At 44.8% G+C, this 22,720-nt stretch overlaps 1 protein-coding gene across 4 annotated transcripts in view; it reads right to left on the bottom strand.

Annotated features, from left to right (window-relative positions):
• The window catches only part of Wdr59 (WD repeat domain 59), a 111,867-nt gene that overhangs the window by 78,563 nt on the left and 10,584 nt on the right, over positions 1–22,720 (bottom strand). For all 4 annotated transcript variants that reach the window (XM_045141648.1, XM_004659620.3, XM_045141647.1 and 1 more), the window contains exons 2-6: positions 15,401–15,450; positions 8,079–8,214; positions 5,085–5,170; positions 3,870–3,950; positions 361–398 (exon numbers count right to left, since the gene is read on the bottom strand). In XM_045141648.1, the coding sequence (XP_044997583.1) occupies positions 361–398; positions 3,870–3,950; positions 5,085–5,170; positions 8,079–8,214; positions 15,401–15,450 (391 nt within the window). The remainder of the gene's footprint in view (positions 1–360; positions 399–3,869; positions 3,951–5,084; positions 5,171–8,078; positions 8,215–15,400; positions 15,451–22,720) is intronic.

Consider the following 22,720-nt stretch of genomic DNA (forward strand, 5'->3'; position numbering starts at 1 on the left):
AACATTAGATAATATTAAAGGCCAGTGTTAATATTTTTAGGCATATTAATATTATTGTGGTCACTTAAATAATCACAAACGGGCTGGAGGTGGTGGGGCAACGGATGAAAGAAAAGGCGAAACAAGACTGGATGTTTGATGGCAATCCCTGCAGCTGATGAGCACAAGCCAGGTGCCAATCTTGAGTCAGTGTCGGGGTCTGGGAGTCACCTGAAGCCAGCACCTTGCCAGGTGGGACCTAGAAGTCTACCCGACTACAATGCCACATGGGTCATGTGTTGTCACAGTTGTAAGAAGGATGGGACAGGAAGAAACGGGAAGGGGCAGAATGAAGACACACCAGAGGGAACGCATACTTACCCACCGCAGACAGTGCAACCGTAGGTTTCCTTGTGTCTCTGAAATATACAAATCAGATGTCAAATGCCCAATTCATATGCCAACAGCCACCTGGTGCTTTTTATCCTTCATCCACATTTCACTTTTCTTTCAGGGAAATCTGGAATTATACCTTTTTAAAAACAAGAAGTACCAAAGAGAGGCCTGCTTCCTCAAGGTAGCTGTGCTTCCTTTCATCAGTCACCTCAATCAGGCAGAGTCTGAATTTCAAATCATACAGCTGAATCCACAGAAAACAGACTGCATCTGACGCGCGGCTTTGGGGGCCCCAAAGTGGCAGGAGAGGAAGTCAAAACAATAAGAGTCACTCCCTGGAGTCACTTCTCCTACTGGTAACAAAGTAAAAGTCATAAACTACTCTGGTGGGGCATGTTGGCACATGCCTTTAATCCCAGAACTCAGAAGGCAGAAGTAGGAGGATCACTGTGAGTTTGAGGCCATCCTAGAACTATAGGGTAACTATAGTTCCAGGTCAGCCTGGGCTAGAGTGAGACCCTACCTCAAAAAAAAAAAAAAAAGGGGGGGGCTGGAGAGATGGCTTAGCGGTTAAGCACTTGCCTGTGAAGCCTAAGGACCCCGGTTCGAGGCTCAATTCCCCAGGACCCACGTTAGCCAGATGCACAAGGGGGTGCACGCATCTGGAGTTCGTTTGCAGTGGCTGGAGGCCCTGGCGCGCCCATTCTCTCTCCCTCTCCCTCTCTCTCTCTCTCTCTCTCTCTCTCTCTCTCTCTCTCTGCCTCTTTATCTGTCTGTCGCTATCAAATAAATGCATAAAAATAAACAAAAAAATTAAAAAAAAAAAAAGAAAGAAAGAAACCTACTCTGGAATAGGGTATGGTGGCATACACCTTTAGTCCCACCACTCAGGAAGCTGAGCTAGGAGGTTTGAAGGGAGTTCAAGGCCAGCCTGGACCACAGAGGAAGTCCCAGGTCAGCCTGGGCTAGAGTGAGACCTTGCCTTGAAAAATAAATAAATAACCTACTCTGGGAACTGTACGTTTAACTCAGTGGTAAAGTATTTACCTAACATGGGCAAGGCTTTGAGTTTAATCCCTTAAATGAAAATTTAAAAAAGAAAAGCTGGGGAGATCACTCAGTGATTAAGAGCACTTGCCACTTAAGCATGAGAGCTGGAGACTGCCAAGTTAACTCCTTGGAACCCACCTAAAAAGCTGGGCTTGTTCACACACATCTGTAACTCCAGTCTTGTGGGAAGCAGAGACGGGAGAATCACTGTGGCAAGCCCCGTAATCAGTGAAGAGAATCCCCCTCAAGAAAACAAGCAGCCTTTAATCCCAGCACAGGAGGCAGAGGTAAGAGGACTGCTGCAAATTCAAGGTCAGCCTGAGACTACATAGTGAATATCAGGTCAGCCTGGGCTAGAGTGAAACCCTACCTCGAAAAACCAAAAAAGAAAAAATGAAAACAAACAACTGAACAATAGAGGAAGGGTACCCACACTCCCATGCATACACACACTCACACTCACACCACATCACACCTACCACACATATCACATGCAAAAAAAAAAAAAAAGAAAATCCTGACATATGCAACATGTTCATGGACAAGTCTTGTGTTATCCTAAGTTAAACATGCCAGTCACAAAAAGGTAAATACCATAGGAGGTAGCTACTATGGTCACATTCACTAAAACAGAAAACAGAACGGTACCTGCCAGGGCTGGTAAAGAGGGAATGGGGAATTATTTAATAGGTAGAGTTTCAGGACTGCCAGATGAAGCAGTTCTGGAAATATGCTGCCCAACAATGTAAATGTACTTAATGTGACTGAACAGCAGACTCAAAAATGGCTAAAAGGCATATTTTCTGTTATTCATCACATTTTGATTATACTTTACAGGTTGTAATTTACTTTGGATACAAAGATTCTTGTAGAGAGAAACTCCACAGTTAACTAGAAAGAGGGACAAATTCTCTGTCAGTGATAAAGTAACAGAACAAGGTGGCTCTCTAGGGCTGAGGAGGCTCACTTTATAGAACCAGGGCTTCTTAAAACATTTTTCTGGGGCTGGAGAAATGGCTTAGTGGTTGAGGCACTTGCCTGCAAAGCCAAAGGACCTCAGGTCAATTTCCCAGGACCTACGTAAGCCAGATACACAAGGTGGCACATGCATCTGGAGTTTGCAGTGGCTGGAAGCCCTGGCATGTCCATTCTCTCTCTCTCATTCTGCCTCTTTCCCTTTCCCAAATAAATAAATAAAAATAAAATATTAAGCCGAGAATGGTGGTGCATGCCTTTAATCCCAGCACTTGGGAGGCAGAGATAGGAGAATCACCTTGAGTTTGAGGCCACCCTAAGACTTCATAGTGAATTCCAGGTCAGCCTGAGCCAGAATGAGACCCTATCTCAAAAAACCAAAAAAACACAATAAATAAAATATTTTTTTAAATTTTTCTGCTTTGGACCACTTTTCATCTAAGAACTTTTTTGCAACCCCAGGAACATAGGTATATGAGATAGGTATTCAAATCAAAACATATCTAGCAGGTGGGCGTGGTGGCACACGCCTTTAGTCCCAGCACTTGGCAGAGGTAGAAGTACTGCTGTGAGTTCGAGGCCACCCTGAGACTACATAGTGAATTCTAGGTCAGCCCGGACTAGAGTGAGACTTGACTTCGAAAAAACAAAAAAAAAAAAAAAAAAATCAAGCTAGGCATGGTGGCACATGCCTTTAATCCCAGTACTCAAGAGACAGGGGTAGGAGGGTAGCTGTGAGTCTGAGGCCAGCCTGAACTACAGAGTGAGTTCCAAGTCAGTCTGGGATAGAGTGAAACCCTGACTCAAAAAATAAAGAACACATTCCTTTTGTAGAGGCAGAGTCTCACTCTTGCCAACTCCCTGGGGCAACCCTGTGAGGTGGCCACTAGCACTCCCCCCACTCCTCTTGGCAGCTGGAGAGCTGCAGCCTCACAGAGAGTGAGCAGAGAAGATCTGAGCAGATGTTTTAGCCCCACCTGCTGCAGCAGATGTGTGGCTGTGCCCCATCAAAATTCCCCATCACTTGCCACGTCAGTAGATTCCCGTTTGATGTCTAAGTGCCAGTATCTGTGCTGCTTTGTCAAGGGATTTGCTTGACCTCTGAGCCTGCTTTGCAAGTCTGCAAGCGTAAAGGGAGAATTCAGACCGCTGCAGGCAGCCTTCACCACTGACTGCAGTGCTCGGCCCTGCTTCCCAGGGGCTCATCAGGACTCCTCTGAGAAGGGAGTTTTGCACTAGCACCTGGTGTTCCCCAGGAAGACTCAGCTCTGCCTACTCACAGGGGTACCCCAGGGGAGGATGCTACTCTCTTTACAGCCTTCCCAATCTGACAGTCTTCTTCAACCCATACCAGCCCTTCCTTTACTTCCTATGTATCCACAGGAAATCAAATTACAATGCTTTATCTCTAAAACAAAGGTCTTATATCATCCTACAGCCAAATGGCTATGTCTCTTCATTGTTCTTACTTGATATCCCAAATGTAGATGTAGGTATCCACAGAGCTGGTGACGAGGAGATCTGGCTCAAATACTGCCCAGTCCAAGTCGCTGGGAAAGAAGAAACAGAACAACAATGAAAAGAAAAAGCTTCAATGTCTGGTTCCAAAGCAGAGAGGGAGGCAGAGGTAAGAGGATCACCATGAGTTCAAGGCCAGCATGAGACAACATAGTGAATTCCAGATCAGCCTGGGCCAGAGTGAGACCCTACCTGGAAAAAAAACAACAAAAGTAAAAAAAGCATTAGCCAGTCTAGTCTCTAGCAGCATCAAAACATCATCATCAATGAACTAAAGTTCTAACATGCACTAAAGTTCTTTAGGACTGAACAAGAGTTAACTGAGGAGGAAACTCAAGTCCTTTTCCCTCTAGTTGCTATAGTATCACCTGCTCCCAAAAATGCAATGAACCATCTCAACTTAAAACATACAAAGAGCCAAGTATATACACCCTTTTTCTTATTCTCATCCTCCCCACTCCCTTTCAATAGATATAATCAAACTGCACAAAATAATCTGAGTTATCACTGTCTAAATCAGACTCAACCACAGGAACCTCGGGCAAACCCTCAGCAGTGGCAAACTTGCCCTTTCCTGCCTTGTACACGCAATCTTAGAAAGGCTGTTACTACATAGGACTTTTTGCACACACCTGGAATCTAACCTTTCATGTCACTTCAGGTCATCTTTCCTGCCCTGTATCCCTGATGCTAATCCTCAGAAACAGTCAACAGTGACCCAGGGGTAAAGAGGATCAAGGAACAGTACAGGTAGTCCCATGTGTGTCTAGGAAACAAACTGATGCAGGAGCTCTGTGTGGTAACCCACAGTTTCTGCCTACTGGTGTCTCCTTGTACTCCTGACCACTAAGAATCCTGACCAAGAAATTCTGTTGCATACCATTCCATCCATCTTGTGGCAAAAAGCAGCCCTTACCCTGTACTCTGAACTGGGCTGTAGCTAACCCTTCTGGATTAGGGTCCAGACCTACAGGGATTATGCTTCCTAACTATTACTGGTTCTTTAGGTTGTCATCACCTTGAACACTAAGGACCTGTTGCCTGCTCAGGGTCAGCACAATACAGACAGAAGGCCAACTGTGCAAGGAAGCAGTATCATCATTTCACTAACCAAGGGACTGTGACAAAGTGAGACGGCCAAGGAGCTATGAAGGTATGATGCCTACCTGATTACGCGAGTATGGCCTTGTAAGGTTGTGCCAACTTCCCCACTGCCATCTTTCCACTTATACAGATCAACCCGTTGGTTACTCTGAAAGGGAAAGGGAGAGAAGGCCATGAGCAGCATAACAGGCACACGGAATATATGCTCTCACTGCAGTCTGCTTTAGGTTAGGAAGAGGGAGCCATGTAGAAGCCAACTTGTTTGGCAGGTATCCTACAGGTTGAACTTTTAAAATTCCATTAAGAATCAGCCTAGACTGGGCGTGGTGGCACACACCTTTAATCCCAGCACTCAGAAGGCAGAGGTAGGATCGCTGTGAATTCAAGGTCACCCTGAGACTATATAGTTAACTCCAGGTCAGCCTAGACCAGAGTGAGACCCTACCTCAAAAAAAAAAAAAAAAAGAATAAGCCAGGTGGGGGGGGAGGGAATCAGATTAGGGTGGGAAACATGGCTCAGTGGTTAAAAGGCACTTGTTTGCAAATCCTGGCAGCCCGGGGTTCAATTCCCTAGTACCCACATAAAGCCAGAGCCAGATGCACAGTGGCACATGCATCTGAAGTTTTTATTAAGTGGCAAGAGGCACTGGTATGCCCATATTCCCCACCCCCTTCCTCCCTCCCTTGGCATGCAAATAAATGAATAAAAATATTAAAAAATAAATCAGCTTAGTTGGGAATGGTGGTACATGCCTTTAATTCCAGCACTCAGGAGGTTGAGGTACAAAAATTGAAACTGCCATGTGTTTTAGGCTAGCCTGAGCTACAGAGGGAGTTCCAGGTCAGCCCAGGCTAAAGTAAGACTCTATCTCGAAAAAAATGAACAAAAAAAAAGTCTATTTAGCGAGGCAGGCAATATACACCTATAATCATAGTACTGGGGAAGTAGAGGCAGAAGGACTACCACAAGCTCAAGGCCACCGTGGTCTACACAGCAAGTTTGAGGGCTGCCAGGCTACATACCCACACACCGTTGAGACACAGAGACAGAGAGGAAGAGAAGAAGAGAGAGGAAATTAATAGGAATCAATGCAATTATTTTGGCTTGAACCACCTTAAAAGTATTCCAGGGCTGCAGAAATGGCTTAGCAGTTAAAACAGTAGCTAAAAAAGCCAAAGGATCCAGGTTCAATTCCCCAGGACCCATGTAAGCCAGATGCACAAGATGGTGCATGCATGCTGGGCGTGGTGGCGCACGCCTTTAATCCCAGCACTCAGGAGGCAGAGGTGGGAGGATCGCCATGAGTTCAAGGCCACCCTGAGACTAGAGTTAATTCCAGGTCAGCCTGAACCAGAGTGAGACGCTACCTCGAAAAACCAAAAAAAAAAAAAAAAAAAAAAAAAAAAAGATGGTGCATGCATCTGGAGTTATTTGCAGCAGTTGGAGACCCTGATATGCCCTCCCTTCCTCTTTTTTTCCCTCTCTCTCAAATAAATAAAAATTAAAATAAAGAAATATGAAGAGCTGGCTATGGTGGTGCATGCCTTTAATCTCAGTACTCAGGAGGCAAAGGTAGGAGGATCACCATGAGTTCAAGGCAACCCTGAGACTACATAGTGAATTCCAGGTCAGCCTGAGCTAGAGTAAGACCCTACCTTGAAAAACAAAACAAAAAATATATGTATGAAAAAAAGAAGTAATCCAGCCAGGAGATGGCTTGGCAGTTAAGGCATTTGTCTGCGAAGCCTAAGGACCCAGGTTCAATTCCCAGTACCTATATAACCAAGATATACAAGGTGGCACATGCATCTAGAGTTTATTTGCAGTGGCTGGAGGCCCTGGTGTGCCCAATTCTCTCTCTATCTGCCTTTGTCTCTCTCAAAATAAGTAAATAAAATATGAAAAACATTCTCTTTTAAGAGATTGCTTAGTGGTTAAGGCACTTGCCTGCAAAGCCTAAAGACCCAGGTTCAACTCCCCAGTACCCATGTAAGCCAGATGCACAAGGTGGCACATGCGTCTGGAGTTTGTTTGCAGTGGCTAGAAGCCCAGGCATGCCTATCTCTCTCTGTCTCAGATAAATAAATAAATAAATAAATAAATAAATAAATAAATAAATAAATTTTTAAAAGAAAGTAATCCAGCCAGATGTGGTGGTAACATACTTTTAATACCAAAACTTGGGGTACAGAGGTAGGAGGGCTGCTGTGAGTTTGAGGCCAGTCTGGAACTATACAGTGAGTTCCAGGTCAACCTGGGCTAGAGTGAAACCCTGCCTGGGGGGAAAGGGGAGGAATTCCCTGTTGAATAGTCACAATTGACCTGAAGTAACAGATACCTACAGAGACATCCCTTGATCCCTAGAGGAACCTCCTCCCCTCTGACTCTCCAGCTGCGGTCACACTGGATGCTCTCAGTTCACCCTTGCCTCTATCAAGTTCCCAAAGTCCACTCAGCACAGTAGGTTTGATGTCTGAGGATAAACTGGGATAAACTGAGCACAGCTGTGTACAAGTAGAGATAGGAGGATCAGGAGCTCATGGCCATCCTCAACTACATAGTAAGTTTAAAGCCAGCCTGGACTACATGAGAGACTATCTTACAAAAAAAGAAAGAATCTACTTGATTCTCTTTCTAAACCTGGATTGGGTCCCTAGAAGTACAAAGTCTGACAACAATGGAAACAGGAAGTAGATAGATAGATTGACTGACTGATGATAGATAGATAAATGATAGATTTTAATTTTGACCTGCAACTTGCCCGTCTTCCTCTCAGAACCATGAAAGCCTTTTGTTCGTTGGTTGGTTTTTGTTTGTTCAAGGTAGCGTTTCATTCTGGCCCAAGCTGACCTGGAATTCACTATGTAGTCTCAGGGTGTCCTCGAACTCACAGCAATCTGATCCTCCTACCTCTGCTTCCCAAGTACCACCATGCCTGGCTCATGAAAGCCTTTTTTGACTGAGCAATAAAGATAACTTCTCTTCTCTTACAGGACACAAACCTGCCCACCCTCAATGACACATTAAAAAGATGACACTCCTCAAATGTACTCACTGAGGCTGCAAAATAGTGAGCGAAGCTGTCATGAGGATTCCACTGCACAGCTCCAATGTCCCATTTGCTCTGGCGGGAAATTTTCCGGTGACCTTCGAAAGGGGCATCCAGATTGACGATGTACAGGAATCTGCGGCTAAGACAACATCGACGTGAGAGCAAGGTGGCGACGGCCTTAGCATGAAGATGGAAAAGTACGTTCAGCATTGCAGTTTGCAAGCAGTGCCCCAAAATGCCTTAGATACACATTTATCTACTCTGAAAGGCACACAAGTGACAGGAGTAACTCAAGTGTGCAGTTAAGTGAAGGGCAGCGGTGCCCCTGTGAGAGATTACCTCCACAGTCAAGCTTCCCTGCCCACGTCCACCATGAGTCGGCTTGCTCTCCTACATTCAGCTCCAACCTGCCCCTCCCAGCCTTTCCCAGTGCCCCAGCTTCCACCTACTCTGGTGGCACCGTATACACTTCGGCTGCATTTATCTCTATAGCAGGACTATTAACATTAAAGCTCTTGCTTAAATTTAACTGAGTGTCTGGGGAAGAAACCTTATCACTGGGCAGTGCTTTGCACTTAAACACATCACTTGTCATTGAATCAGATTCCTGCAGAAAACCTCAAACTTGCCTACAAGTCTGCTACTTGGAAACTAAATGAAGTCTCTCAGCAAAAGAAATAATAACCCAAGAAAAAAGGAATAATAATTAAAGTAACAAGGTAAATGTGCCAATAATGTTTGAGATGCTAATCAATATAAATAATCTAAAAATGTGGATGTCCTATACTCATATATTTTCCTTTTAAATAAGAAAAAAAAATGTCTGGTATGTGAATCAGCATCCCTGTAGCAATCTTGGTATTGATTTTTCACTAGAGAACCCTTGAAAACTAGTAGGCTCAAGAATAAAGACTGGGCTGGACAGATGGCCCAGTAGTCAAGGCGTTTGCCTGGAATGCCTAACGACCCTGGTTTGATTCCCCAGTACCCATTAAAGCCAGATGGACAAAGTGGCTCAAGGCAAAGAGGAAGGCATAGCAGAACAAAATGAAACAAGAGTTGTTTGAAAGAGGCTAAGGGGGCTGGAGAGATGGCTTAGAGGTTAAGGCATTTACCTGCAAAGCCAAAGGACCACAGTTTGATTCCACAGGACCCACAGCAGCCAGATACACAAGGTGGTGCATGAGTCTGGAGTTCATTTGTAGTGGCTAGAAGCCCTGGCGAGCCCATTCTCCCTCCCTCTTCCTCTCTCTCAAATAAATAAATAAATAAATTTTAAATAAAAGGAAGAGGCTAAGAAAAGTGGTTTATATGCCATCACCACCCACTACAGCCAGGCAGTCATCTCTCCTTCATCCAGTGGAGGTGGCAGAAGCACAGCACAGGGTAAGAATAAGGAGACATTATGCTCAACACTGGCCAAAGATTTATGGCCTTTTTCTTTCTTAGGCTCTTCCCACACTGAGCACACCACCCTGACTCATTTCCACTGAAAATGACCAGCCCAAGAAAAAACCAAGAGCAAGTTAACACCACCACCATCATTTAGGCATGTACTAACAAGACCTGGTTCCCACCTGCTCTCGCTCTAGTAGACCTCACCACCCACCCATGTAAACAGCATTCCAACCACTCTATGAACAGACAGCCACTGACCTCAGTCACCAGAGGAAATCTGAAAGAGACTACTAACACAATCAAAAGGGGGGAAAGAACTAAAGGAAACAGGAACTATGCAGAAGAAAGAAAAAGCTTGGAATCAATAGTCTCAAAAGAGTTAAGAGAAAAAATGTAAAAGAAGAGAAAGCATTTAAATCATTCAAATTTTTGAAAATTTCAGAAGTTCTTGGAAATTAAGATAACAGCTTATGTGGTGGTTTGATTCAGGTGTCCCCCATAAACTTAAGTGTTCTGAATGCTAGGTTCCCAGCTGATGGATATTTAGGAATTAATGCCTCCTGGAGGAAGTGTATTGTTGGGGGCGGGCTTATGGGCTTTATAGCCAGTTTCCCCATGCCAGTGTTTGGCACACCCTCCTGTTGCTGTGGTCCACCTTACGTTGGGCAGGGGGTGATGTCCACCCTCTGCTCATGCCATCGTTTTCTCCTGCCATCGTGGAGCTTCCCCTCGAGCCTATAAGCCAAAATAAATCTCTTTTTCCCAGAAGCTGCTCTTGGTTGGGTGATTTCTAACAGCAATGCGAACCGGAGTGCAACAGCTTAAATTTAAGAAAATCCACATAAGGGCTGGAGAGATGGCTTAGCAGTTAACTGCTTGCCTGTGAAGCCCAAGGACCCCGGTTCGAGGCTCGGTTCCCCAGGTCCCACATTAGCCAGATGCACAAGGGGGCGCACGCGTCTGGAGTTCGTTTGCAGAGGCTGGAAGCCCTGGTGCGCCCACTCTCTCTCTCCCTCTATCTGTCTTTCTCTCTGTGTCTGTTGCTCTCAAATAAATAAATAAAATATTTTAAAAAAAGAGAGAGAGAGAGAGAAGGCCAGGAAAGAATCCATATAAATTTATAAATTTTAAGCCCAAAAGGAGGACATGGTGAGCCCCTTTCACAGATGGGAAAGCCAACTCTAAGAGAGGAGACTCTACCTGTACAAGACTGTGCAGCGAGGAGAGGACAGAGCCAAAGGCTTAGCAGGGGCTGCATTGCCTCACTCCACAGAGTGGGCAGAGTGACTTGTAGCTCTTCATGGCTTGTTCCAGCCCACTGGGGAAGCAGCAGGGCATGGCCTGGCCTTCTCGGGGCATGTGTGACCACGGACCTGTGTGCTCATGCACCTGTGTGGCTGTGTGAAGCTGGTGCAGTGCCAGGTCTCACTGAGCCATGTGATAAAAATCTGCTACATCAGGCTGGAGATGGATTTAGCGGTTAAGGTGTTTGCCTGCAAAGCCAAAGGATCCTGGTTCAACTTTCCAGGACCCACATAAGCCAGATGCACAAGGGGCACATGCATCTGGAGTTCGTTTGCAGTGGCTGGAGGCCCTGATGTGCCCATTCTCTCTTGCTCTCTCTCTCTCTCTCTCTCTCTCTAAAATAAATAAATAAATAAATAAATAAATAAATAAATAAATAAATAAAATATATTTTTAAAAATCTGCTACATATTTCTGAAATGTCAATTTGACGTAAATAACAAAATAGAAAAGAGATGCCATGATGTTCCATGAAGACACAGATGCAGGAAAACACAAATTTCCCATGGCATGTTGGAATGACAAACTATGATGAGATGTTTGGGGAAGGGAGACCCACAATATGTTAATGGCCCTGGTGTGCCCATTCTCTAGATCAATCTGCCTCTTTCTCTCCCTCAAATAAATAAATAAATAGAAACTTTGTATGTTAAAAAAAAAAAAGCTGAAGAGATGGCTTAGCAATTTAAGGCATTCAGGGAATCAGGAATCAGGCTCAATTCCCCAGTACCCACATAAGCCAGATGTACAAAGTGGTGCATGCATCTGGAGTTCCTTAAAAAAAAGGGGGGGGGTGGAGAGATGGCTTAGTAGTTAAGCGCTTGCCTGTGAAGCATAAGGACCTCAGTTCAAGGCTCGATTCCTCAGGACCACATAAAGCCACATGCACAAAATGGCACATGCATCTGGAGTTCATAACAGTGGCTGGAGGTCCTGGTGCACCCATTCTCTATCTGCCTCTGCCTCTGCCTCTTTGTCTCTGTCAGTCACTCTCAAATAAATAAATAAATAAAAGTAAACAAAAAAAAGCTAGGCGTGGCACATGCTTGTAATCCCAGCACTTGAAAGGCAGGGGTAGGAGGATTGCTGGGAGTTCAAGGCCACCCTGAGACTACATCCTGAATTCCAAGTAAGATTGGATTGAGCAAGACCCTACCCCCACCCAAATAAAAGTGTAAAGAAGGCTGTGGAAATGTCTCAATGGTTAAAAGCACTTGTTTTCAAAAAATATGGGGTTCAATTCCCTAGCCATCCATATAAACTAGACACAAAAAGTGGTATAAACATCTGGCATGTGGTTTTGCAGCAGCAAGAGGCCCTGGCACACCCACAAGGGAGCATGCACACATGAGCCCAGTCATACAAATAATAAATAAGGGCTGGAGAGATTACTTAAGCCATTTAGATGCTTTCCTGCAAAGCCAAAGGACCCAGGTTCAATTCCCAGTACCTACCTACATAAAGCCACATTCACAAGGTGGCACATGCATGTGGAGTTTGTGGTAGCTAAAGGCCCTGGCATGGCCATTCATCCTCCACCCCCATCTGCCTCTTTCACTCTCAAATAAATAGTTAGGTGGGGAGGTGTATGCCTTTAACCCCAGCACTCTACCTACTTCAAGAAACCAAAATAATAATAATAAATAAATAAATATTTAAAAAGAAAATGCTTTCACTGATCTGTAAATGAGCCCATAAACAACTTAAAATAACCACAAACTTGCAGCTGGGCTTGGTGGCGCATGCCTTTAATCCCAGCACTCAGAGGCAGAGGTAAGAGGATCGCCGTGAGCTTGAGGCCACCCTGAGATTACATAGTGAATTCCAGGTCATCCTGGGCTAGAGCAAGACCCTACCCTGAAAAACAAATTAAATAAATAAATAACCATAAGCGTAATGTAAAAACAACTGAATATGAAGGAAGCAGGGGCAGAAACCCAGAGAAATACAAAAGGGAAAGGGAACCCTGACCCTAAATTGTATTTTGGTACAATGTTAGAGGTAGTAGTAGCAATGGTCAGAATCTTAGATTTTTTTTTTTTTTTTTATTTTATTTAAGAGAGAGAGAACGGACGTGCCAGGGCCTTTGGCCACTGCAAATGAACTCCAAATGTGTGTGCCCCCTCATGCACATGTGCGACATTGTGTACTTGTGTCACTGTGCATCTGGCTTACCTGGGACCTAGAGATTCAAACATGAATTCTTAGGCTTCGTAGGCAAGTGCCTTCACTGCTAAACCATCTCTCTCTAGCCCAGAATCTTAGAATTTTTGAATGAGAATTGACTATCATTCAATTCCTTCTTGATGAAATAAAATTCTACTTAGGTGAGCTGAATAAATGTCCATGGTTAATTGTGGCACCATCAAAACAGAACCCAGGTCCCCTCAATCCTACTACCTCCCTCTCTGGCCATACCAGATTGCTTCCTTGAAGACTTGTGTAATAAAGAGAAACAGCAATCTCAAATTACCAATCACTGAATGTCAGAAGAGCTCTACTGGGCTAGAGAGATGGCTTAGCAATTAAGGCACTTGCCTGCAAAGCCAAAGGACCCAGGTTTAACTCCCCAAGACCCACATGTGGTGGTTTGATTCAGGTATCCCCCATAAACTTAGGTGTTCTGGATGCTAGTTTCCTCCACTGATGGCAATTTGGGAACTAAAGCCACCTAGAGGCAGTATATTGTTGGGGGCAGGCTTATGGGTATTATAGCCAGCTTCCTCTCACCAGTGTTTGGCACACTCTCCTGTTGCTTTTGTCCACCTGATGTTGGCTAGGAGGCAATATCTACCCTCTGCTCATGCCATCATTTTCCCCTGCCATCATGGAGCTTCCCCTCAAGTCTGTAAGCCAAAATTAACCCTTTTATCCCACATGCTGCTCTGGGTCGGTGTTTTCTGCCAGCAATGCAAACCTGACTGCAACACCAGGTAAGCCAGATACACAAGGTTCGTTTGCAGAGGCTAAAGGCCCTGGAGCATTCACTCTCTCTATTTGCCTCTTTCGCTTGTCTCTTTCTCTCTCAAATAAATAATTTTTTAAAAGAGCTCTACTGCTTATCTGTTCAAGCAAACAAAAATAAACTGCAGGGCCAGGCGTGGTGGCACATGCCTTTAATCCCAGCACTGGGAGGCAGTGTGGTAGGAGGGTCTCTGTGAGTTTGAGGCTACCCTGAAAGTACATAGTGAATTTCAGGTCAGCAGGGGCCAGAGTGAGACCCTACCTCAAAAAAACAAAATAAATAAATAAAATAAACTGCAGGGCTGGAGAAATGGCTTAGTAGTTAAGGCACTTAACTGCAAAGCCTAAGAACACAGGTTCAAATCCCCAGTACCCATGTAAACCAGATGCATAAGGTAACACATGAGTCTGGAATTCATTTGCAGTAGCTACAGGCCCTGGAACACCCATTTGATCTTTCTCTCTACCCACCTACCTCTTTCTCTCTCTCAAATAAAATTTTTTTTAAATTTTTTTATTTGAGAGTGACAGACAGAGAAAGAGGCAGATAGAGAGAGGGAAAGAGAATGGGCACACCAGGGCCTCCAGCCACTGAAAACAAACTCCAGATGCATGCGCCCCCTTGTGCATCTGGCTAACATGGGTCCTGGGGAATCGAGCCTCAAACCTGGGTCCTCAGGCTTCACAGGCAAGCTCTTAATCGCTAAGCCATCTCTCCAGCCCTGAAATAAACATTAAAAAAATTTTTTTTAGCCGGGTGTGGTGGCGCACGCCTTTAATCCCAGCACTTGGGAGGCAGAAGTAGGAGGATTGCCATGAGTTCAAGACCACCCTGAGATGACAGAGTTAATTCCAGGTCAGCCTGGACCAGAGTGAGACCCTACCTCAAAAAACCAAAAAAAAAAAAAAAAAATTTACTTTATTTGAGAGAGAAATAGGGGGGAGGAGAGAGAGAAAGAGAGCGAGCGAATGGGTATGCCAGGGCCTCCAGCCATTGCAAATAAATTTCAACTGCATGCGCCCCCTTGTGCATCTGGCTTACGTGGGTGTTAAGAGAATTGAACATTGTCCTTTGGCTTTGTAGGCAAGAACCTTAACCACTAAGCGATTTCTCCGGCCCTAAATATTTTTTTAAAATTAAATGAGAGCCAGGCGTGGTGGCATATGCCTCTAATCCCAGTTCCCGGGAGGCAGAGATAGGAGAATTGCAAGTACGAGGCCACCCTGAGACTACAGAGTGAATTCCAGGTCAGCCTGGGCTACAGCAAGCCCCTATCTCAAAACACCATAAAAAAAAAAAAAATTAAATGAGCCAGGTGTGGTGGCACACACCTTTAATCCCAGCACTCGGGAGGCAGAGGTAAGAGGATTGCCGTGAGATTGATGCCACCCTGAAACTACATAGTGAATTCCAGGTCAGCCTGGGCTAGAGTGAGACCTACCTCAAAAAAAGATAAATTAATTAAATAAATAAACAAACTGCAAATAATTCCTACAAGTACCTTTGTGGTCACCCAAATATTGGAACTAAGCCCTATCATAATCCCTAAATATAAGGATCTTTCCCAGAAATTTAATTTGTACTTTGTTCCCCAGAAACTTAATTTGTACTTTGTTCCCCAGAAATTGTAGCAGGCAATCTGTGAAAGTTCACTTACCCAGAAAGAACTGCATGCTGCCCAAGACAGTCCACAGACATGGCAGTTGCCTGGAAGAGAGAACAGATTCGGTTCTGCCAGCAAACCCAGCCAGAAGGAGCAGACAACCTACCCCTGCTCTTCCTCTTCCCATCTCCCCAGCTAGCAAATATTACTTCTGTACACGGATACTTTTACAGCCTTCTAGTTTCCACCCACATCTCGTACTCACTTTGATAGCAGTGCAGGTGCTATTTATTACACCTTCACTTACCAGGTTGGCGCATATTAAATAAGGAGATAGAAGTTCTAGAAGTCTTGGGAAGTTTGCCTAGCACAGAGCAACCAGTAACACACACACACACACACACAATAATAATAATAATAAACAAGAAAAACAACTTCTTCCAAAGGGAACCAAACCTAAGACACTGCGCCTCCCTCCCATACACCAACAAAACACATCCATCCTTTGCAAGACCATGAAACTCTCCTCAAGCCAGAAGGCATATTATGAGAATATTATTCCCACTGAAATCATTTGTGACTAAGATGCCCTGTTCACAATCAAGCTGAAATTCTTGTTTGTTTGTTTTTTTGTTTGTTCGTTTGTTTGTTTGTTTTTGAGGTAGGGTCTCACTGTAGCCCAGGCTGACCTGGAATTCACTATGTATTCTCAGGGTAGCCTTGAACTCACGGCAATCCTCCTGCCTCTGCCTCCCATGTGCTGGGATTAAAGGCATGTGCCACCACGCCCGGCCCTCTTGTTTGTTTATTAACCTCTCTAAATTATTCTTAACAGAGTATGCAGGGGGGATTCATTTTGTATGTGGGAGTCACAAATGGTAAAGAGACATTCTCTCCCTTACCAGCTTAACTAATTCACACTTGTGCACACTTAAGAAACATGTCACTGGTAATACTGGAGATGAGAAGCCAAAGCCCTCTCATCAGAGGCTGAACAGTGATTAAAATGCGTCCTATATATTGCCCTAGAGCCGTGAGCATAGAAAAGCCCAGCTGGAAAGACCAGCTGTAAAATGAGGGGCCATGTCATATCTGGAACTCTTCCATGCAGTTTATAGATTAATGCTGTAAGAGCACACACTTGTTCCTCCAACAAAGGGGAGTGAAATCTTTCCACAGGGCATGTGGTAGACAGAATCCTAAGACAGTCCCAAGAATCTGGGTTCTCGGTGAAAATGTCTTCTCCTGCTATGCAATGCTAAAAGCACTACTTTAGGTACTGATGTGAAGGATTTTTCTGATGTGATTAAAATCCAGGGTCAGCTGACAGAGAAACTTGAAACAACCTGTCCATAAGGAATGAATGGAAGTCAGGAGGCATGCACATGAAATGGAGCATTGGCCAGCCTTTAAAAGCAAAGGAACTCTGGTACATGCTACAGCACAAACTACTGTTAGGACATTATGCAAAGTGAAACATGCCAATCAAACAATAAACTATGGAATGAATCCACTTAAAATAGAAAAACTCAGCAGCAGAATATAGATTACAGGCTGCCAGGGACCAGGTAGGGGGAGAGAACGAAGGGTTATTGTTTAACAGGTCCAGACTTTATTTTTTTTTTATCCACTTGCAAGCAGAAACAGAGAGGATGGGTGCGCCAGGGCCTCCAGCCTCTGCAAATGAACTCCAGGTGCATGAACCACATTGTACATCTGGCTTTATGTAGGTACTGAGGGACGGAACCCAGGTTGTTTAGGCTTTGCAGGCAAGCGCCTTACTGCTGAACCATCTCTTCAGCCCTTAAAAGATTTTTTTTGGGGGGGAGGGTTGTTTTTAAAAAAGAAAAAAGAATAGGGCTGGCGAGATGGTACAGTGGTTAAGGAGCCTGCAAAGTCAAAGGACCCTGGTTTGAATCCCCAATACTCACATAAAGCCAGATGCACATGGTGGTGCGTGTGTCTGAAGTTTTTTCTTTGGAGCAGCTTGAGGCCCTGGTACACACTCACTCACTCTCAAATAAATAAATAAAAAGAGTTAAGTGCTTGCCTGTGAAGCCTAAGGACCCCGGTTCGAGGCTCGATTCCCCAGGACCCACGTTAGCCAGATGCACGAGGGGGCGCATGCATCTGGAGTTCGTTTGCAGTGGCTGGAGGCCCTGGTGGGCCCATTCTCTCTCCCTCTCTCCCTATCTGCGTCCTTCTTTCTCTCTCCCTCTCTCCCTATCTGCGTCCTTCTTTCTTTCTCTCTCACTCTCTCTCTCTCTGGTATTCTCAAATAAATAAATAAAAATGAATAAAAAAATTAAAATAAATAAATAAAAAGAATAGCAGGGCGTGGTGGTGCACGCCTTTAATCCCAGCACTTAGGCAGAGGTAAGAGGATCACCATGAGTTAAAGGTCACCTGAGACTACACAGTGAATTCTAAACCAGCCTGCACTATAGTGAAACCCTACCTTGAAAAACCAAAAGAGAGAGAGAGAGAGAGAGAGAGAGAGAGAGAGAGAGAGAGAGAGAGAGAAGCAGGCGGTAGGGTTCTCATTCATCATGTGCAAGAGAGGAAGGGAATCTGTGCAACAACTGAGGAAATTTCCAACCCACCCGCAGGAAGAGGTTTGCTGCAGATTACAGACAGACTAAAGTAAATGAAGTGATATTTTTCACCCTGGTACTAAAATTTAAATTGGCTAGTTATAAATATGTCACTAAGAAAAACACTTGAAGAAACAGCCAGGTGTGGTGGTGCTCAGTGGGATTCTGGGATTCCAGGCACGCCCAGCTCTGCCATCTCCTCACCATGGTTTCTTTACCACCCCTCCTTCTTTTCCATCCTACCTAATGCTAACCCTAACACAGAGCTAGGATTATATCAACTCACTGCTAAAAACAAAGACACAGAAAAACCTGAGGCTGGAGAGATGGCCTAGCAGGGATGTGCTTGCCTGCAAAGCCAAAGGACCCAGGTTTGACTCCCCAATGCCCAGGTATGCCAGATGCACAAGGTGGCACATGTGTCGAGTTCATTTGCAATGGCTGGCAAACCCATTCTCTCCCTCTCCCTCTTTCTCTCTCTCTCTCTCTCTCTCTCTCTCTCTCTCTCTGTCTGCCTGCCTTTTTCTCTCTCTCAAATTAATAAAGGAGGAAATATTTTAAGCTAGGCATGGTGGTGCACGCCTTTAATCCCAGCACTCAGGAGGCAGAGGTAGGACAATCACCATGAGTGAGGCCACCCTGAGACTGACTATACAGTGAATTCCAGGTCAGGCTGGCCTAGAGCAAGGGAGACTCTATCTAAAAAAAAGAAAAGAAAAACCACCCTTTGTTTCTCTGTTGTCTTTTCATTTAGACTAGAGTCAAGTGGAGGCTCCCAGTCTTCAAACTTCCTAATTAGGAGCTTGCAGAACTGCGAAGCCTGCTCAAGCCCGACCAATGCACAGCACTCACCCTTCTCCAAGGCCAGTACCTCTCCCAATTCTGGAGAGAAGCCAAACCCCTTCCTCCTCTTGGAAAGCCTTCCTTTCAGGCAGAAAGTCTCTAAGTCTGAAGACAGACCTTGTCCAAGACTCTCCAGAATCTTCTAAGTCAATCCCACCTTCTCCCAAAGCTTGTTTTCTCAGCCTTTCCATCAGAGGACTTGTCACTGAGTATTTTTGTTTTGTTTTGTTTTGTTTTTGTTTTTTCAAGGTAGGGTCTCACTTTGGCTCAGGCGGACCTGGAATTCACTATGTAGTCTCAGGGTGGCCTTGAACTCACAGTGCTCCTCCTACCTCTGCCTTCTGAGTGCTGGGATTAAAGCTGTGTGCCACCACACCCAGCTGTCACTGAGTATTTTGCTGGACCCATTCCTCCCATCTGCTGACAGCATGACAGATCTGCTATTTCTCCCAGAACATCACAATGCTCTGTAAACACTTGTGGTACTGAGGACACGACACCAGAACCAGGGCTCTACCAGCTCACCATGTGCCAAGGTACTTCTTGATAGCTCTACCAAATTTTCTGAGGATACCTTGATAATTTACCACTAATGAGTATATTTGCACTTCTGAAGGTCTTCCACTTCTTTAATAACTCCTGACATCATAAACGTTGATAACTACTGCTTAGTATATGAGGCTTTCTACTAGAATAGAGGAATCTGATAGACATCTTATGTGCTTTACCCACACCCTTCATACTGTGAAATGCAATCAGATCTGAGGCAAAATACAAGACAGAAAAAAGGAAGGGGATATGGGAAGGGGAAAGAAGTCTGGTTGAAACCTTGCAGCTGAGGATCAGGAATTCCAACACAATTAACATTTGTTGTCAAGGCTGATAACAGACAATTTCTTTTGTGACCTAGGGTTTTACCTTACCACCTGTAATCCAATGCACATCAGGAACCACCCAGTGATCCCATTTACTGAAAAAGAAGTTTCCTTAACCACCCCATGAGATGTAACTTCAGAAACCACCTAAAACAGTATACATTAAAGGCAATGGTGACTCTCCTTTGAGAAGCCTAAACCTTTACTTGAGTATTTTTGTTTTGTTTTGTTTTTCGAGGTAGGGTTTCACTCTGGCTCAGGCTGACCTGGTATTCACTATGTAGTCTCAAGGTGGCCTCAAACTCGTAACAATCCTCCTACCTCTGCCTCCCAAGTGCTGGGATCAAAGGCATGGGCCACCACTTCTGGCAGAGTATTTCTTGATCTTTTCCTGAGACCCACTCTTTCTATTAACCTTCATGCAAAGGACCCAGGTTCAATTCCCTAGGACTCATGTAAGGCAGGTGCACAAGGTGGCACATGCATCTGGAGTTCATTTGCTGTGGCTAGAGGCCCTGCAGTGCCCATTCTCTCCCTCCCTTCATCCCCCCCCCCTCGTTACAAATAAATGAATAAAAATGTTGAGCCCAGCATGGTGGCACATGCCTTTAATACCAGTACTTGGTAGGCAGATATAGGAGGTTCACTATAAGGTTAAGGCCACCATGAAACTACATAGTGAATTCTAGGTCATCCTGGCCTAGATTAAGACCCTACCTTGAAAAACAAAACACACACACACACACACACACACACACACACACACACACAAAAAAAAAAAAAAAAAACAACTTTAAACTCCAACTTTGCTTCATATTGGTTCATCCTAGAATCTTCTGTGTCAAAGTCAAGAATTTGGGCTGGAGAGATGGCTTAGCGGTTAAGCGCTTTCCTGTGAAGCCTAAGGACCCCGGTTCGAGGCTCGGTTCCCCAGGTCCCCCGTTAGCCAGATGCACAAGGGGGCGCATGCGTCTGGACTTCGTTTGCAGAGGCTGGAAGCCCTGGCGCACCCATTCTCTCTCTCCCTCTATCTGTCTTTCTCTCTGTGTCTGTCGCTCTCAAATAAAATAAATTAAAAAAATTATTACAAAAAAAAAAAAAGTCAAGAATTTGGCTTTACCTAAGTAGATGTCTCTGAAAATTACTCCTCAGACTGCTTCTGAAGTATGGGGCTGTATCTCTGCCTCCCCTCCCTGACCTGCTTTATTTTTCCACAGTCTTCTCCTTCCTGTAGGAAAATAAACTCACTGTTCAGAACTACTGTCAAGAAACAGCTTTAAAGCCAGGTGTGGTGGCACACACCTTTAATCCCAGCACTTGGAAGGCAGAGGTAGGAGGATCATTGTGAGTTGGAGGCCAGCCTAAGAATATACAGTGCTTCCAGGTCGATTTGGGCTACAGTGAGACCCTACTTCAAAAAACCAAAAAGAAAGATAATAAGCAGCTTTAAACAGAAAAGAATAAAGTTCTTAGACTGAGAACATACCTCAGCAGTTAGAGGGACCACTTGGTTGAAAAGCCTGCTAGCTCAGGGTTCAATTCCTAAGTCACCCATGTAAGTTCACTGCAGCAGCAAGAGGCCCTGGTATGCCCCCCCACACACATGTACGTGTGTGTGCAAATCAATTAATTAATTAATATAAAGGATTTTCTGGGGGGAGGGAGGGTATTACCATGGGATATTTTTTATAATCATGGAAAATGTTAATACAGGGCTGGAGAGATGGCTTAGCGGTTAAGCGCTTGCCTGTGAAGCCTAAGGACCCCGGTTCGAGGCTCGGTTCCCCAGGTCCCACGTTAGCCAGATGCACAAGGGGGCGCACGTGTCTGGAGTTCGTTTGCAGAGGCTGGAAGCCATGGCGCGCCCATTCTCTCTCTCTCTCTATCTGTCTTTCTCTCTATGTCTGTCACTCTCAAATAAATAAATAAAAAATTTTTTTAAAAAAAAAAAGAAAATGTTAATACAAATTGTGAAAAAAAAAGGGGGGATTTTCTACTCACATCAGCCTCCTTGCAAAGTCAAGCAACCTGAAGGCGAAGGCAGCAGGGACCTGTAGAGCAGCTCATGAGAAAAGGACCATGGGGACCAGCTATGCAGCTCCAGGACAACTTCAGGCACCCTCCACAGCCTCCCCTCCCACAACTGCCAGCGTCTGCAACCACTGGAGACCTGGGGACAAGGATGAGCCACATAGCACCCAGCACAGGTATCACAGGCTCAGCCAACCTAGCTGAGCCCACAGCACAGTAAAGAGGAATTCAAGCAGGCATGCAGTATAGGTGAGACCAAAGCCATCCCCAAAGGTAACTGGGCCCACTTACACCAGGTCAGTACCTGCCCCAAAGCCTGGTATATAGGCCTGCGCTGGAAGTGCTAATCACACCTTCCATGTCAGGGCAGGTGTGGTGGTCTGATTCAGGTGTCCCCATAAACTTAGGTGTTCTGGATGCTAGTTTCCCCAGCTGATGGCAATTGGAAATTAAAGCCTCCTGGAGGCAGTGTATTGTTAGGGGTGGGCTTATGGGTGTTATAGCCAGTTTCCCCTTGCCAGTGTTTGGCACACTCTCCTGTTGCTATTATCCACCTTATGTTGACCAGGGGGTGATGTCCACCCTCTGCTCATGCCACTGTTTTCCCCTGCCATCGTGGAGCTTCCCCTCCAGCCTATAAACCAAAATAAACCTCTTTTCCTACAAGCTTCTCTCAGTTGGGTGATTTCTACCAGCAATGAGAACCTGACTTCAACAGCAGGTTATGTGTTAGAGTTGATTGATGGTCAGCTTTTCCATTCTTTTTTTTTTTTAATTTATTTATTTGAGAGACTCAGAGAAAGATAGAGAGAGATAGAGAGAGAATGGGTGTACCAGGCCTCTAGCTTCTGCAAACAAACGCCAGATGCATGTGCCCTCTTGGGCATCTGGCTTACATGGGTCCTGGGGAATGGAACCAAGGTCCTTTAGTTTTGCAAGCAACCACCTTAACAACTAAGCCATCTCTCTAGCCCTCCCATTCTTTTTTTTTTTTTAATTTATTTTGAGAGAGAGAGAAAAATAATGGGCAT

The sequence above is a fragment of the Jaculus jaculus genome, chromosome 1 (genome assembly GCF_020740685.1).
Source record: "Jaculus jaculus isolate mJacJac1 chromosome 1, mJacJac1.mat.Y.cur, whole genome shotgun sequence".
NCBI classification, from domain to species: Eukaryota; Metazoa; Chordata; class Mammalia; order Rodentia; family Dipodidae; genus Jaculus; species Jaculus jaculus.